General features: G+C 34.5%; 2 protein-coding genes across 37 annotated transcripts in view; one reads left to right on the top strand and one right to left on the bottom strand.

The window, feature by feature from the left end:
• The window catches only part of LOC123536539 (cell surface glycoprotein 1-like), a 353,687-nt gene extending 349,488 nt beyond the window's left edge, over nucleotides 1-4,199 (bottom strand). For all 36 annotated transcript variants that reach the window (XM_053527913.1, XM_053527916.1, XM_053527929.1 and 33 more), the window contains exon 1: nucleotides 4,064-4,199. In XM_053527913.1, the coding sequence (XP_053383888.1) occupies nucleotides 4,064-4,115 (52 nt within the window). In that variant the 5' untranslated portion in view covers nucleotides 4,116-4,199. The remainder of the gene's footprint in view (nucleotides 1-4,063) is intronic.
• LOC123535799 (uncharacterized) overlaps nucleotides 1-16,951 on the top strand; it is a 401,923-nt gene that overhangs the window by 280,582 nt on the left and 104,390 nt on the right. The window lies entirely within an intron of this gene.

Here is a 16,951-nt window from a genome sequence, read left to right as displayed (position 1 = left end):
GAAAGAATTCTCTCCCTTAATTATTGACTGTGTTAAAGCAATTCCCTTCAAATTGGATTGTCTCCATTACATTAGCTAAAGTCGTGTCATTCATTACCCAAGTCAATGATTCTTTGTCATGGATTTTGCATTGATCTAAAATATTATTCTTGTAAAGATATAAAACATTTCTGTAAAAAAAAAATCAACATTATGTTAGCTTATGATATTGCGAAATTCGTGTTGCCATGTAGCAAAGCATGTATAATTACCATCATGGAAACACAAAAGAATAAGCCGTGTCGGATATATTTACAACGCTTAATTCAGCACGTGAAAAACGTGGCTCGTTAAAAGTTAAACCTTCGATTGGATTTTTCTACTTTGAGCGGTGTCAGCAATTTCTATATAAATCTATAAAACAACATAATCTAGATCAAAAACTGGCTACATGTTTTGTTGTTTTCTATGGAGTAACATGCGAGCTTAATTTCCGTGTATTACCTAAAGCAAAAGGAGAAATAACAAATATCTAGTTACAAATACAGTTTTTCAACTATTAAGTAAAGACTTAAGCTCCGATTGTATTCTTTTGTGTTTCCATGATGGTAATTATATATGCTTTGCATGAAAAAAAGGAGAAATAACAAATATCTAGTTACAAATTGACAGTGACATATTTTAGGCCAAGACAATGTGTGTAATGTCTTAATATTTTATTGAATAACTGTAGCAATATGTACAGAAATCAGTGTATTTAGTGAAATTTCAATCACATTTTGTTTCTACAGTGTAAGAGAGTTATTCATCTATATTTTTGAAATTATGCTGAAAAGAGATTGACTGAATAAGTTTGCGAGTGAGTGAAAAAAGTAGGTCACTAGGTCGTGGTGGGTCTTTAAAACATGATAAAATAAAGTAATAAACTAAGCAATACTGTATTTGACAGGCAATGGCAAAACAAAACTCCCCGAGCAACTTAACAAACTTAAAAAAAAGCATACATGGTACTAAAACACGCAAACACATGTTTTAATTGCTGGCCTTCATCCTAGGTTTTCCATAGAAATCAAGGAAAGAATTTAATTATGAATCAAGTTTCTGATTTTTCTTATCAGCATTGGTGTATGTGTATCATTGAGATCCAAACTCATTCTTTTTAAAAATAGCTCTGATTCACCCTGTCTATTTATTTATAGTGTCAAAGTTACTTGTATAATCAATGATATACATAAATCAAATATGCCATTCAGATATGTGTTTGTACATACTATACAATTCAATCATGAAATCAAATTTATCGTGTAAACTAAAGTCTTTAGCTGTAAAGGTGGCTATTTTGCATGCTTTCCACGAACAAAACCGTGACAAAAAATGTAGGTCGTACTAAAGAGTTAATCCTACCGTGCAAACTCATGGAAAGCATGCTATAATAAATGTGTTTTTTTTTGTTGTTGTTTTTTTTCAAGCTTGGATTTCATTTCTAAAATAGACATGATATTACGCGTCTGTTAATGTCACCCTTTCTATGCACATGCTGTGTCTTTTGTTTAAATAAATGTGTACATTCTCTCCCCCTCTCACCAGCATTCAATGAGCGCCTAACTTGCAAATTACACTATTTCATAAGAAAACTATTCTTTCACATAGTTTTTCTCCTATCGTCGAATGTTTCAATATTCCAAAGATATTTAGCTTTCAGTCGGAAATAATGTAATTTATGTTGATTAACATTGTTCTCATAAACGGTTTGGTAAAACAATCAAAGCTCTGTTCTATTCTGTTCTGTTCATTTTTTTTTCTATTTTTTGACTATTATTATTATTATATTATTATACCAGATTTATATAGCGCCCTTTTCATGATCAATTTCACGTTCAAAGGCGCTTTACATAGTTCAAATGCAGCCACTCAGGGCGCATAATTCATCCTCTACTAGTACAGACACAGAGCGATCTGACCAGAGGGACAGAGTGAGACAAAGCCCCCATGACAGAGAGATCAGAAATCAGATACAGGCTTGTCCGGCTAACTTAGCCTAACTCGTTGCGAATTGACAGCCTGGTTCTTTAACGTGCCCAGTGTATAGCACTGACACACGCAAGGACTAATGACAATTATGAACGTTATTATTTCAAAAGACTATTTTGAATCGTACGTCAGTTGTTGGTATATGCAGTTCTATAGATTAGCACGGTTTAAGTTACATCAAAACTTTAAGAAATCCGCAAGCTTTTTATTTCTTGATACACTTTGACGTTAAATGGAAGCAAGAAGCTTTTACCCTATTACAATTATAAATATACCATTGTATTGTTTATAAAGTCAAGAACACCTACATATGTGTTAATAAGTTGTCATGGTTTGGAAAATATAGTTAACTTGCCTCTAAAAAAAAAGAAATTGAAAAGTTTAGTGATTTTCATTATATGTTCAATATAAGCGATGGTGATACTTTTAAAACAAAATTGGAAGCCAGAAGATGTTCAGTTAGAATAAATATTTTCACATGAAATGGAAGAGGAGAAATTGATGTATACTGTCATATGTGTTAAAATATTCACAAACTTAAATATATATTTAAAATTAATCATTAATTATTAATCAAAATAAATCTCCTATATAATCTATTGCTCAAAGTGACATCACTAGGTAAACCGATATTGATCATCGGATAATTTTCAAGGGGGACAACCTACTAGGATATGCCAGTTAAATATAATAAAAGTGGGGATGAATAGGAAATATTAAAAAAAAATGTGACCGGTACACAATGAAAGATAAATTACCTCTTGTTCAACATCATAGTACACATCTACCGAACTGCGCGTTTTAGGTATGAAATGCGAAATTGAAATGGGTTAGTATATTTTCCCGTTCATGACCATGGTTCTTATAGAATACCTAGGGGTAGGGTATAACATGTACAGAGGCATTTTCTTTCTGTTCTGGTGCCAGTGAGCAGATTGGTTTGTCGATACAAGTATATTAAACTTAAAATCACTCTGTTCAGGTTTAGTTCAAAACTTATATAAAAGGGGTTGAATATTTATGGTATAAAAAGCAGTAAAAGTCTTTTTATGCTAAATATCATCATATAAACTGATAGTTTGCAAACTAACTTCTATACATAAGATTTTGCATTTAAACTTAAAAGACGTATAGAATAATTCTTAATAGTCATTTTGCTGAGAAATTAAATTAGACTTCCAGTCACTTTAAAGTCATCAGTTATTTACGTATATACATAAAGTAGATGACAATGCCGTTTTTCCATTAGATGTTTAGTTCTTGCTAATATCTTTACGTTAAAATGGATTGCTACTGAATTTTACAAGAATACAAAGTTTTCAAGATAAAAGAAATTGACTGCTGCCTCGATAAGTACATGTCTTAGATAAATTTAAACCGTTACAGGGATACAGAGGTGTAATAGTGGGTCCTTTAACCTTTACTATGCTGGACACAAATGGTTCTGCCTTTGCGCCCAGTGTAGATCATGATCAGCCTGCACATACGTGCAGTCTGATTATGATCTGCACTTTTCGCTATTCAGTCAGTATCTTTTTGGTAAGCACCCCTTTTATAACAGTTAATGAAACCCTACCAGATTGGAAAATGGACAAGTTCATTGTAGAAATTTAGCAGGGTAAGGGTTAATTACTGCAGAATCGATGCTTTTTTGTATCTTATATCTTCTTATATCTTACTGGCATGCTTAATGAAAACAGACAGAGTAATGCTTAGACTATAAGAAAACAAGTGCACACTTCAATATTCCACTAACCTTACATTAAGTATGCCAGGTTAGGAAAACAGCTAAATATTGATAAACCTAAAACGATGCTTTTAGTTTGTAAATTAGTTATTTGAATGAATGAAAAGATGTAAAGTTTCAGACAAAATGCCTTTTCTAATGCAAAAGCTATTTCTAAACGCTATTAAAATCATTATCGCAAACCTATTTAATAAATTTTATTATAACCGAAAAATATATATTTTACATGTGTAACAAAAATATTTGAGTTTGCAAACAATTATTCTGAGGGAAAAGAGCAAGAAGTAAGTATACTTTAAAACTTACCTTGAATCCACGGAATGGCATATAACAGAATAACACCGTTCAAAATTAGCATCACTATGATTTGTAATCTGCCAAGTGTGTCGCAATACTTTGCACTCCATGTACCATTATATATATATATATAACTCCCGGTAGCGATAAGCATAGTCTGAAAGTTGGAATGGTTGTGATTTGTAGACAAATGTGTAATAAAAACCCTACATTTTACAACAAGCTGACACTTATCCATAAAGAAATCGAGCTGCCAGCTACACGTGAGTCTACATGTCTAAAATATAAAATTTAGGTTTTAGTATTTCGAATGTACAAGGTTAATAATATAAAGGATGTAATGTTCAAATTATTACCCCTTAAACGCAAATACTGTAATTATTATATAAAATGAAACCTTACATGTACGTGTAACTCTACATTTTTGAAATTCTAACCTCTTTAGTATCTAATTTCCTTCTGTACCTCAACAAGTATGAAAGTCCAAGCTCTGTAATACTTAATTTTCTTTTGTATATCTGCATGTACGAAATGCCAACTTCTCTAAAATATAATTTCATTTATTTATCAAAATATATATGTACAGTAAGCCACTTCTTTCATCAAGGGGCAATACCACGTATCTACCGTTCATAAGACAAATTAGACATGTTCGTTTCTCCCCATATCTATCCCGTTATTATATACCTATATACATTCTGTCGAAAATTTGGATTGTATTTCACAAGTAAATATGACCAACCAGAAAAAAATCCGTATTTTACATTTTAAATTCCGTATTGTACCTTCCGTATTGTATGCTGCCGGACTACTTTCATTAATATGCATGGCCTGACACAGTTCTATAAATAGCGCACATAAAAAGTTCACTTAGTTCCATTTTAATATCGATAAACATTGAAGTTCGTTCAATAACCAAACAACAAACAAAAAGCTAGAGGTATATAATAAAAGAGTCATTATAACCGTAGCTAGATCTGGGATTTTGTATTCGGCTCTCATGGATTTTGCAAGGTCGGATCACACTCGGCGCTTGCGCGCCTCGTAAAATCCGATCTGGCAAAAATCCACTCGAGCCGAATACAGCATCCCAGATCGAGCTACTGTTATAATAACCCTATTGTATCTTATCCCCAATAAAGTAAGCATTGTCATTACCATCTATAAAAAGAATAGGATGGAAGAAATGGGATGCATGAATTTTAATGGATGAAATATTTTCATGATCACATCAAATATATGAACACAATGAATAATCAACCTAATAAAAAAGAAGAGTTACGATGGTATTAAAGTCATGTAAATTATACTGTTTTATTATACAAAATGATAAAATTTCATCTCCAACAGTAATATGTGATTGAAATTTTACTTGAAAACATTCAAATTGTGAATTAAAGATATCCAAATAAGATGCTAGTAACTCTGATTGATCATGAGCAGGTTGAACAGCTTTTAAAACTCGATTTGTAACATTTAGTGTTGAAAAAACATTTGCTTCAAGTCTTTTTTAAGATGCGGAGATACTGTAAAATCATTTAATTTCGTGGGCATGAAATTTCGTGGTTTTGGTCAAAACGGCAGTTTCGTGGGGATATAAATTCGTGGATTTCAACTTTTGAACATAAAATGAATGGGAATTTTACTTGTTCGTTGGGATTAAATTTCGTGGATTGACTCAACCACGAAATCCACGAAAATTAGTCCCCCACGAATATTAATGATTTCACAGTACCCAAGTTCAGTTTTCGAGTACAGGCGGCTGTGAAATGGACTAAGGCAGTCTGACATTGTGAGAACTTTTACTTGTAGCAATTACGAACACACGCAATTTCAATATGTAACAAAACATTAAAGAATAAACAATATATTCAACAGTATATAACTTCCCTTAAGAGTGGGTTACATGTGAGACTGACCAGTCGTATTTATATACAAGCCGGCAAAACCTCTTTCCCGTGAAATCTTTTTATGTGATTTGTATTCTTGTTAATGCCCGCTTAAAGTTCGATCCCCGGATAAGCGAATATTCTCTATGGCAAATGTGTTCCATATTCTAGGTTTACGTTGTGGCTTACAGTTTGCAGGTGAAAACAAGTCCCGTCAGAGGAAGCCTTCATCAGGCAGGCAAGCAAAGATAAAAATCATCCAGTTAATGTTTAAGTTCATGCCTCCATTCACATTAAGCAATAATTACGCGAATGTGCGGAATTTGCAAGTCAAGTCTAAACATTAATTGCACCCAGTTTATAAATGGATAGATTGATGCTTAATGCATTAATATATTTTTTGTTTGTTTGTTGCTGATTTTATTTCTTGCTTCGAATGAGCGCTTGGACCTAGGCGTAGTAATAATTTTAAGAGGAATGTGGAAATTGAACTTACAAGGGGAATAAGTGCGAGTAGACAAATACACTCAGCGCTTTATCAGGCCGGTACGGAAACCACGAAGGGGCATTTATTTCTATTATTTATAAATTTTAACTTATGATTAATTAGTTATAGTTTACTTAAGAAATAATTTATAGCAAGAGTGTTTTAACACTTATTTATGCACGGTGGGTGGTTATACGTTGGGCTGATAATTATTTGTACGACGTATTACCACCCGAGTGTATAGTGTTAAAATACGGTTTTGGTATAAATTAGTTCGATTCTAGTATGCCCTTAATCTAAAAGAGTAGATAAATAAAATCCATGCGGGATCCCAGTGGAATTCACTGGGATTCCGCCGGGATGTCGAAATCCCGCCCGGAATTCATTCATTCACCGGGGAGAGGGATAACGACAACAGGCCGCGCATGGTATTGTTATGCGCATGTGCAAATGATGTGTAAAAATAGCCCATCTAAAAATAGCGTACACAGGTTCCCAGAAAAATATCTATTTTTAAGTAACTAGCCAGCTTCCGTTCAAACTCAAAATAAGAAATTTATTTAACTGGTTATGTTATGTAAGAGATAGTTTGGATTCTCTTGGTATATCTAATTATTGGATAGATCAGAAAATTTATGCTCTTAACTCCTTCAAAAATGTTTTAACACCAGAATTAAAGATCAGTTTATATAGAATTGGAACTTTTCTGTTTATAACTCAAGCAAATGTTTAAATTATAAAATATATAAACACTAATTTGTATTTGAAAAATATTTCAAGCTTTTACCCTTAGACCTTAGCATTTCACTTTGTAAATTCAAATGCATGAATCATCTGTTGCCAATAGAAAAATGTAGATTTGAAAACATTGCAAGAGAACAAAGAACTTGCCATCTGTGTAATAGTAACTTATTAGAAGATGAATTTCATTATCTTTTTAATTGCAAATACTTCAATCTTGATAGAAAGAAATATGTAGATGAATATTATTATATAAATATCCAAATGCTCTCAAATTTTCGAACCTTATGAACAGCAGCAATTAGAATACTTTGTTAAAACTGGCTGTCTTCTGTAAGAAAATTACGTCTGTTTTCAGATAAATGGTTAGTTCTCATCCTCCACAATATCAGTTACTTCAGCAACTATTTGTCATGTTTTACATGTCATTCTGATTTTGTTACTATGACTTGTAATTGTTATAATTGTTGTCAGATGCCCTTATGGGCATTGCCATGATTAAAAAATTGTAAACTGTAAAAAAACCATCATGTATACATCATACATTATATATATATCAGTTATATCGATGTCCAAACTTTATAATTGTTCAGTAGCTACAGTTTTGCATAGTATATATCAGTACTATAGTTATCCATGCTCCAACTGTACGAATAGTTCGGTAGCAACAGCTGGAACATGGTATATATAAGTAGCATCTATTGTAGATAGCGATGCTCCAACTGCTGTCATGGTTCGGTAACAACATCGAGAGCATGGAATATATTAGTCCTTAAGTTAATATCATACTATAGTTATCTATGCCCCAACTATAGTAATGGTTAGGTAACAACGTCTAGAGCATGGCAGCAACAGCTTGAGCGTGGTATATACGAGTACTATATATAACCAGGCTCTGACTGTTGTCCTGGTTTGGTTTGAAGCGTGGTATATATCAGTACTATAGTTATCCATGTCCCAACTGTAGTAATGGTTGTGTAGCAACAGCTGGAGCATTATATATATATAAACTATACAAAACCATGATCTGACTGGTGTGTAACAAAAGCTGAGGCCTGGTATATATCAAAACTATAGTTCACTATGCCCCAGCCGTTATTGTATTTCCGAAACACCAAGTGGAGCATGGTACATATCAGTAATATAGTTTACCATGCCCCAGCTGTTGTAATGCTTCAGTAGCAACAGCTGGAACATGGTGTATATGAGTACTGTAGATAACCATGCACCGGCTCTTGCCGTGGTAAGGTTACAACAGCTAGAGCTTTGTATATAGCAGTACATTTACTATAGTTAACATTGTCCCAACTGTTGCTATTGCAACTGGAACATGGTTTATATAGGTACTATATATAACCATGTTCTGACTGTCAAAGTTCCGTAAAACAAGCTGGGGAATGGTATATACCAAAGCAATAGATATCCATTGCCAAACTGTAGTAATGGTTCGGCAACAGCAGCTAGAACATGGTATGTATCAAATTCATAGTCCACCGTGCCCCAGCTGGCACATAGTATAGTATATATGAGTACTTTGGATAACCATGCTCTGATTATTGTCGTGGTTGGGTTCTAACAGCTGGAACATGGTATATAATAGTGCTATAACTATCAATGCATCAACTGTAGTTATCGTGCGGTTTCAACAGCTAGAACATGATATATGAGTACTATAGATAACCATTTTTGACCTGTTGTCGCGGTTCGGTAAGTACAGCTGGAGCATGGTACATATCAGTACTATAGTTAACCATGCACTAACTGTTGTAATGCTTCAGAAGCAACAGCTGGAACATGGTGTATATAAGTATTATAGATAACCATGATCCAACTTTGTCGGGGTTTGGTACAAGTGCTTTAGCATGGTATATATCAATATTTCAGTTCACTGTGCCCCAACGTATAACAGTACAATAGTTATACATTCCCTAACTGAAGTTATGGTACGGTATCAACAGCTGGATCATGGTATATATTGGTACTATAGATAATCATTCTCCGACTGTTGTCGTGGTTCGGTAACAACAGCTGGAGCATAGTATATATCAATACTATTCTTAACCGTGTCCCAAATGTAGTGATGGTTCGGTAGCAATATCTGGCGCATTGTGTATATGAGTACTTTGAATAACCATGTTCTGACTGTTATCGTGGTTTGATACCAACAGCTGGAGCATGGTATACAACAGTCTAATAGTTATACATGCCACAATTGTATTAATGGTGCGGTAGCAACAGCTGGAGCATGGAATATATGAGAACCATTCATAACTTTTTTGTTCCGACTGTTGTACTGATTCGATAACATCAGCTGGGGTATGGTATAAATCAGTACTATAATAAACCATGCAGTAACTGTTGTAATGTTTCAGTAGCAACAACTGGAACATGATATATATGAGTATTATAGATAAACATGTTCCGACTGGTTCGGTAACAACATCTAGAGCATAGAATATATCAGTACTATATTTAACCATGCCCCAACTCTTTTATGGTTCGGTAGGAACAGCTTTTGCATGATATATATGACAACTATACATAACCATGCTTCGACCGTTGTCCTGGTTCGGTAACGACAACCGGGGTATGATATATATTAATACTATAGTTCACCTTGCCCAAACTATTGTTGTGGTTCGGTAACAACATCTGCAGCATTGTATATATCAATACTATATTTCACCGTGTCCCAACTGTTGTCTTTATTCGGTACACTAGCTAGAACATTTTATATATCAGTACTATAGTTATCCATGCACAAACTGTAGTAATGGTTCGGTACCCACAGCTAGAGCATGGCATATATCCGAATTATAGTAAACCATGCCAAACTATTGTTACGGTTCAGTAGCAACAGCTGGAGTATGGTATACATGAAGAACGTTACATAATCATGCTCCGACTGTTGTCCTGGATAGGTAACAACAGCTGGGGCATGGTATATATCATTACGATAGTTCACCAAGCTCCAACCGTTGTCGTGTTTCTGTAACGTCAGCTGGAGCATGGTATATATCAGTACTATAGTTAACCATGCCCCAACATTTGTAATGCTTCAGTAGCAACTGGAACATGGTATACATGAGTAATATAAATAACCATGCACCTACTCCCTTTTGTCGTGGTTTGATAACAACAGCTAGAGCTTTGTATACTGTAGTACCTGTACTCTAGTTAACCATGTCCCAAATGTTGCTATTGTTCAATGCTCCTACTATTGTCATGGCTCGGTAAGAACAGTTACAGCATGGTATATATATGAATTCTATAGATAACCATTCTCTGTCTATTCTTTTGGTCCGTTAACACCAGCTGTAGCATGGTATATATCACTACTATAGTTATTCATGCCCCAACTGTTGTCATGGGTTGGTAGAGCATGGTATATATCAGTATTACAGATAACCATGTTCTGGATGTTGTTGTGGACCATTAACACTAGTTGGAGCATTTCATATATCAGTACTATAGTTATCCATGTCCCAACTGTAGTGAGGGTTCGGTACAAACATCTAGAGCATGGCATATATTCGACTTATAGTAAACCATGCCCAAACTATTGTTACGGTTCAGTAGCAACATCTGGAGCATGGTATACATGACAACAACTTTACATAACCATGCTCCGACTGTTGTCCTGGTTAGGTAACAACAGCTGGGGCATGTTATATATCATTACTATAGTTAACCGTGCCCCAACAGTTGTAATGCTTCAGTAGCAACAGCTGGGACATGGTATAGAGCATTGTATATATCGAGCATCAGTGTTACATATAACCATGTTGTGGCTGTTGTTATGGTTCGGTAACAATAGCTGGAGCATGGTATATATGAGTACTATAGATAACCATGCTCCGTCTTTTGTAATGGTTCGGTAATAACTTCTGCAGCATAGTATATATATAAGTACTTTAGATAACCATGCTCTGACTGTTGTAATGCTTCTGTAGCAACAGCTCAAACTTGGTATACACGAGTAATTTTTATAACCATGCACCGACTCTTGTTGTGGTTTGATAACAACAGCCAGAGCTTTGTATATATCAGTACATGTACTCTAGTTAACCATGTCCCAACTGTTGCTATTGTCCGATAGCAACAGCTCGAGCATAGTCTGTATTAGTACTATACATAACCATGCTCCGACTTTTGCCACGGCTCGACAAGAGCTATTAGCTGTGTACATTATATATTCAGTATGTAGAAATACATTGGCCCGATGTTTTTTTTTTTCTGTTGAGTGCTTTGAAAACCGAATATTATTGCACCGAAGGAAAAGTTCTCCACCAGCCTAGGTCTTCGGCCCTGTGTAAGTGTTAGTTGTTTTTGTAAACTCTGGTAAGAGCGAATATTTTACAGTTATAAATCATTTCAGCATTTTCCTGTGAAAATCTACTGCGGAACTGCTCAGTCTCCACTGTGTTCCTTTGTTTGTTTTGTCCCGTGTTTGTGAGTGGTGTGCACTTCTACATGCTGTGGGTATTGTTTTGTGGAGGGTGCGATTTTGGTACGTGGCATTCCCTGTTGTGAAAACTTGCTGTACAGCAAAACATGTAAAAACAAAGTAGTTCCGCACAGTTACAGTCTGGCATAGAACCTCGTTGTAGGTCATGTTGATGCCTATGCTTAAAATCCAGCTGATGATAAGGCTCAGTGTCCGTTATTAACTCTTCTTGGCCCACTCTGCAGCATCGTCGTGCAAGTGAAACTTTACAAGGTGGATGTGAGGCACAAGTGCAGGTTAGAAACAGTACAACACAAGTTTAAATATCGTGGTTAGTTTCTATGATTTATGTGATGCATACACATATCGTGGGCTGAGCGCGAAACTATTGTAAGTGTATATAGATAAAGAGCAAGATACAATAGTTTCGCGCTCAGCCCTCGATATGTAGACTAGCAGATGGGACGGAGACTGAATTAATGTTTTTTCTTTATTATTTTGCTTGTTTATATGTAGAGCACATAGGAAATCAATGCAAATTACTTGAAAAGGAAATTAACACCGACACGCGATGCTGTGCGGCAGTGTGAGTTAATCATTTGTAAACAGACTAACAATAGCAAAAAATGTGCGTGCCAAAGCTCATTTCAGCTTAATATGCTTAATAATGGACCGCAAACTATCATATTACTGTCCTGTCTGTCACGCTCCTGTGATAAGCAAATAAATTTCATGGTTTTGGTATCAGCTGGGCAATTTTTTATACTCTTTAGTCAACTTACCAATTTAAGGATTGATAGTTTCTTATATTTCAGTAAAATGAACAAAATAAAACATAGTTGAATTGGTGCTACAGGTGGGATTTTAACCTTTGCACTAAAGTATTGCCTATTGATTAGAACTGAAAAAGTGAAGTATTGCTCACCTATATATTTAGGCACCAAATAATAAAAATGAGCCGTGCCATGAGAAAATCAACATAGTGGGTTTGCGACCAGCATGGATCGAGACCAGCCTGCGCACCCGCGCAGTCTGGTCAGAATCCATGCTGTTCGCTTTTAAAGCCTATTGGAATTGGAGAAACTGTTAGCGAACAGCATGGATCCTGGCCAGACTGCGCGGATGCGCAGACTGGTCTGGATCCACGCTGGTCGCAAACCCACTATGTTGGTTTTCCCAAGGCACGGCTCAAATGATGGCCTTCTTACTGGGCACTCTTGTGTAGTCATTTGGATGCATATAATATTAGCAACAAAAGTCAAAATTGTGCGAGGTCTTCTGCTGGCACTTATACCAAGAACCTCAGTGTTTACGTTTTTGATGTAGACTATCTTACTGATGCATTTAGTTTTATTCTTGGCATCAATAGTTTAGTCTAAATAGTATTATTTAGCCTTTATTCCCACTCAATTTGATAGTGTACATAGCTAGAAACTGCACTCAAACTGAAAGGCTTAATCTTTAATGTGATATAATTGTTCTTTGTTTCATGTATCCCATTTCACTAGAACAACTGCATGACTAATCCTTGTATATCAGGTTGTTGGTTGTCAGATTGTTTTTCTCGTAGGGCTTAATTTTGAAATTCTACATAGTAACTATTTGAACACTGATATCTACATAAATGTATGAACTTTAAGAGATTGTGTATCCTTTGAACTTGGAGTTGAACATAATCATGCAGTATTTGAACAAACTTGGAGATGAACAAAATGACTATTTGAACTTGGAGATGAACAAAATTACTATTTGAACTTTGAGATGAACAAAATGACGATTTGAACTTGGAGATGAACAAAAATGTATTTGAACTTTGAGATGAACTAAACAAATATTTAAACTGCATATTAACAAAATAAATATTTGATCTCAGACAGTTACAAAGTATTTATTTGAACTTTGATTTTAAAAAATGAAGACATTTGAGTTTGGGAATTAAATTAAATTAAATATGTATACATATGAGAACTTTGGGAGATAAACTAGATACATAATTGAACTTGAGAGTTGATGAAAAAACAATTTTGATGGTCATGAAATAGAATAGATGTAAAAGCTTGAAGATGAGCTTTTATCTGCGAGCTTTCGCCAGGCAGCAAATTGCTTACCTTCACTTGCTAGAGGGAGACAGTGTGTCCCCAACTGTATCATATTTCTGGTAAGAGTTGAACATTTTGGTATGGTCACAGATATAAAATGGCATGTTTTGGAAGAGATTTACATGAAGGCAGTCAGTTCTATTGTAAACTTTCTTTATGATCATCCCAACATACATGTACTTAATGATTTGACAGGATTAATAGACCCTTCAATGATTTCTGGTTTTATCAAATATAAACGTAAGACTTTCAACATTCAACTGAAGGGTTCTTTTTCTGGAGCAACTGAACCAACTTCTTTAATATATGAGCAAAATTACCTCAGCTTGGAGATGGCATTTATGAGAGGTTGCTTGAAAGTTGTCGATTTCATACTGGTATTTAGTGGATTTTCCATTGTCATTCATTACAATGAAGTCAATTTCTATATTTTTGACAGTCACTCGCGAGATGCAAGTGGAATGAGTCATTCCGTTGGGACCTGCGTTTTAGGAGTTGTCTGTTCCCTTCTCGAATTGTGCTGTTTTATACGAAATCTTGCAAAATCACTTGATCTGCATGCATTTTGCTTTGTAAGATGTCAGCATGCAAGAAACGCAGCCATTGAAATTAAGGACCTTGACAGAAAACGCAAAACAAACAATGACTTCCAGTTTTAATAGCCGCCGGTTTCTTTTTGCCACGCCGGTATTTGGCAAATTCAGCCCATATTTATACGCGCTTTACAAAAATGAAAATTGCCTTAAATTGTTACATTAACCCACCTATTTTAAAGTTAGTATGTTTTGATATGATATCATAACTAGTTTTTTGTTAATCAGTACGAGAAAATTACATTTGCCATGGCAAAAGCGGGTTTGCCATGGCAAATCGGTCTTTTGCCATGGCAAAATAATTTTGCCATGGCACGAAAATTCATGATTTTGCCATGGCAAAATTGCCATGGCAATTTTTTTTTCATTTTTCTTAAAAAGTTATTTTAACTATTTCCAAACGAATGTATTGGTAGAAATATGTTGTTTCATATCGATAACTCAGTTTTTTTTTTTTTGCCATTTTTTTTCAAATATTTTAAAGGAAGTTTGATAAATTTAGTGATTATGAAATACAATACTGGCAGAAACAGAGAAGATTTTAGATTTCTTGGCACATTTAAATCAGGAAGAACAGAATCTTGCTACATATATTGTTTCACCATTACTGGGATAAATGCTGATTGATTTTCAGCGGCAAGAAGTAGTTTTTTACTTCCTTGTTTTAATGAATGAGAATGTATGAAATGTATTTGTAATATTACATAACAGTGACCGTGTGCCATATGTTTTTCTATTTAGAACAATACAAATATTACTTAAATTACAGAACATATCTATTCATCAAATAAGTAAGTTTCTTTCGTTTATGAAATACGATATTAGTTATTATCATAGTATCTTGGTCTTTGATGTTATATATGACTCGAAAATTTTAGCAGGCTTGGATAATCTAAGCGCCGCGCAAAAATAGAAAAAAAATATCCCAACAAAAATGTTTAGCGCTTGTAAGTTTTTTTTTTATATTCTTCATCTGCAATCAGGTACTTAAGCATTCAAGACATAATTGTGAATACAGCGATTTTTATTGACGAATAGGAAAAATATGTATCAGATTTTCCCTTGCACATATATATATAATTGTGTGAGTCTTCAAAATACGAGACAGTGGTTATATCGTACTTTTATTTAAGAAGAAACAGATATAATCTATAATGGATATAACAGACTAGTTTGGCTATATGGAAAGAAACAGATATTATAATTCACAATGTGTAGCAAAGCTGATTGTCAAGTAACTATCTACTTGCAAGGTACACTATATGTTATGAAATATAGCCATTTTTATTTATTAACATAATACGTCAGCAGTGTAATTTTCAAAAAGAAAAGACCGATAAAAAGTTTTCCGTATACAGTAGACACGTATTTTCAATATCTTAGTAATGCTAACTTAAAGTAAATAGCTTGTATTGCGTATATGATTTTTTGAAAAGTAGTACTACAAATATTTTACAACGGAAAATATTTTGTCCAAACGATTCTCAGGCGAAAATAGTAGACTACTAAATAGGCATTTATAGCCAAGTGTTATCTATGACGAATTTAAAGTATCTTTACAAATCCTCGCGCGATATAGTGTAAACTTAATGAATTGGCGAGTCGAATGTTAAAATATTATCCAGAGGTACCTACATTCAATCAAACAAGAAGCTGCGTTTAAGTGGCAGGGGACAGTTTCGCATTTGGCCCGGGTACGTTTTTTAAATAAAATAGACATATGCACTTTACAGGCATATGCATGTATATTTCAACTGGTTATTTATGATGTGTATAGAACTAAGGATTCCTGCGTACGAGTGATTATTGTGTAAAATAAATATGCGCATGTATCGATTTTCCTAGCTCCATGTAGACGGCCGGGTCTAAAACTTTACCTGAGGTAACGGAAGTCAGACGAATTGGAAACAGTCATCCATCCATCCAGCTTCAGCTCAAATTTGCGGAAAAAGTAAACGGTCATCAGTCACTTTTCTTCCCACTATTATTTTTATCTGGCCACATGCTTTAAAAGTATGCATGTGTTTTAGGTCAGTCATTTGCAGATAATACGGTACAGTTCGTGCAAGATGTGCATTTTGGGCCTTTTTTGTGTAAAAAATTAGTGTCCTGAAACCTGCGTTTTACTCGTTTTTATCACAGAAGCAACAGAATCGGCAGACTGAAAATGTCACATAATGAAGTGCTATGTGTATGCAAGACATTCAATAATTGCCTTGAATTTGTCGGAATTGTATTTTTTATGATTTTGTTCGCACTGGTATCAGCGCAGAGTTGTGGAGTTTTCAAATTTACTGTCCCTTGCCCCTATAAAAGATTCGGCCAAAATTAAATTTCGGAAATCTCTTGATTTGGCGCAGTTTTAGGTAGTTTAGAACCTCTAGATTGATATTTTAAACTTTATGGGGACTTAAAACGCTAAATGACGACACACAACTCAAAAATATTACGGCGAGGACACATCAAGGTTTGAAAGTCAATATCTGCACAGACGATTTTTCAAAATTCTACAACTATTAATCGTGTAAAATCACCGTTTTCATTATTCTTAACCAACGTTAACTGTCCAACAATAAAAGTGTACAACAATTATACAACTATAAACCTGTTCTAGCTTACAAACGACCCAAAAACCTACAGG

Source organism: Mercenaria mercenaria, chromosome 17 (assembly GCF_021730395.1).
Source record: "Mercenaria mercenaria strain notata chromosome 17, MADL_Memer_1, whole genome shotgun sequence".
Taxonomy (NCBI): domain Eukaryota; kingdom Metazoa; phylum Mollusca; class Bivalvia; order Venerida; family Veneridae; genus Mercenaria; species Mercenaria mercenaria.
Note: the sequence above shows the minus strand (reverse complement) of the source record. Positions and strands in the feature narration are given on the sequence as shown.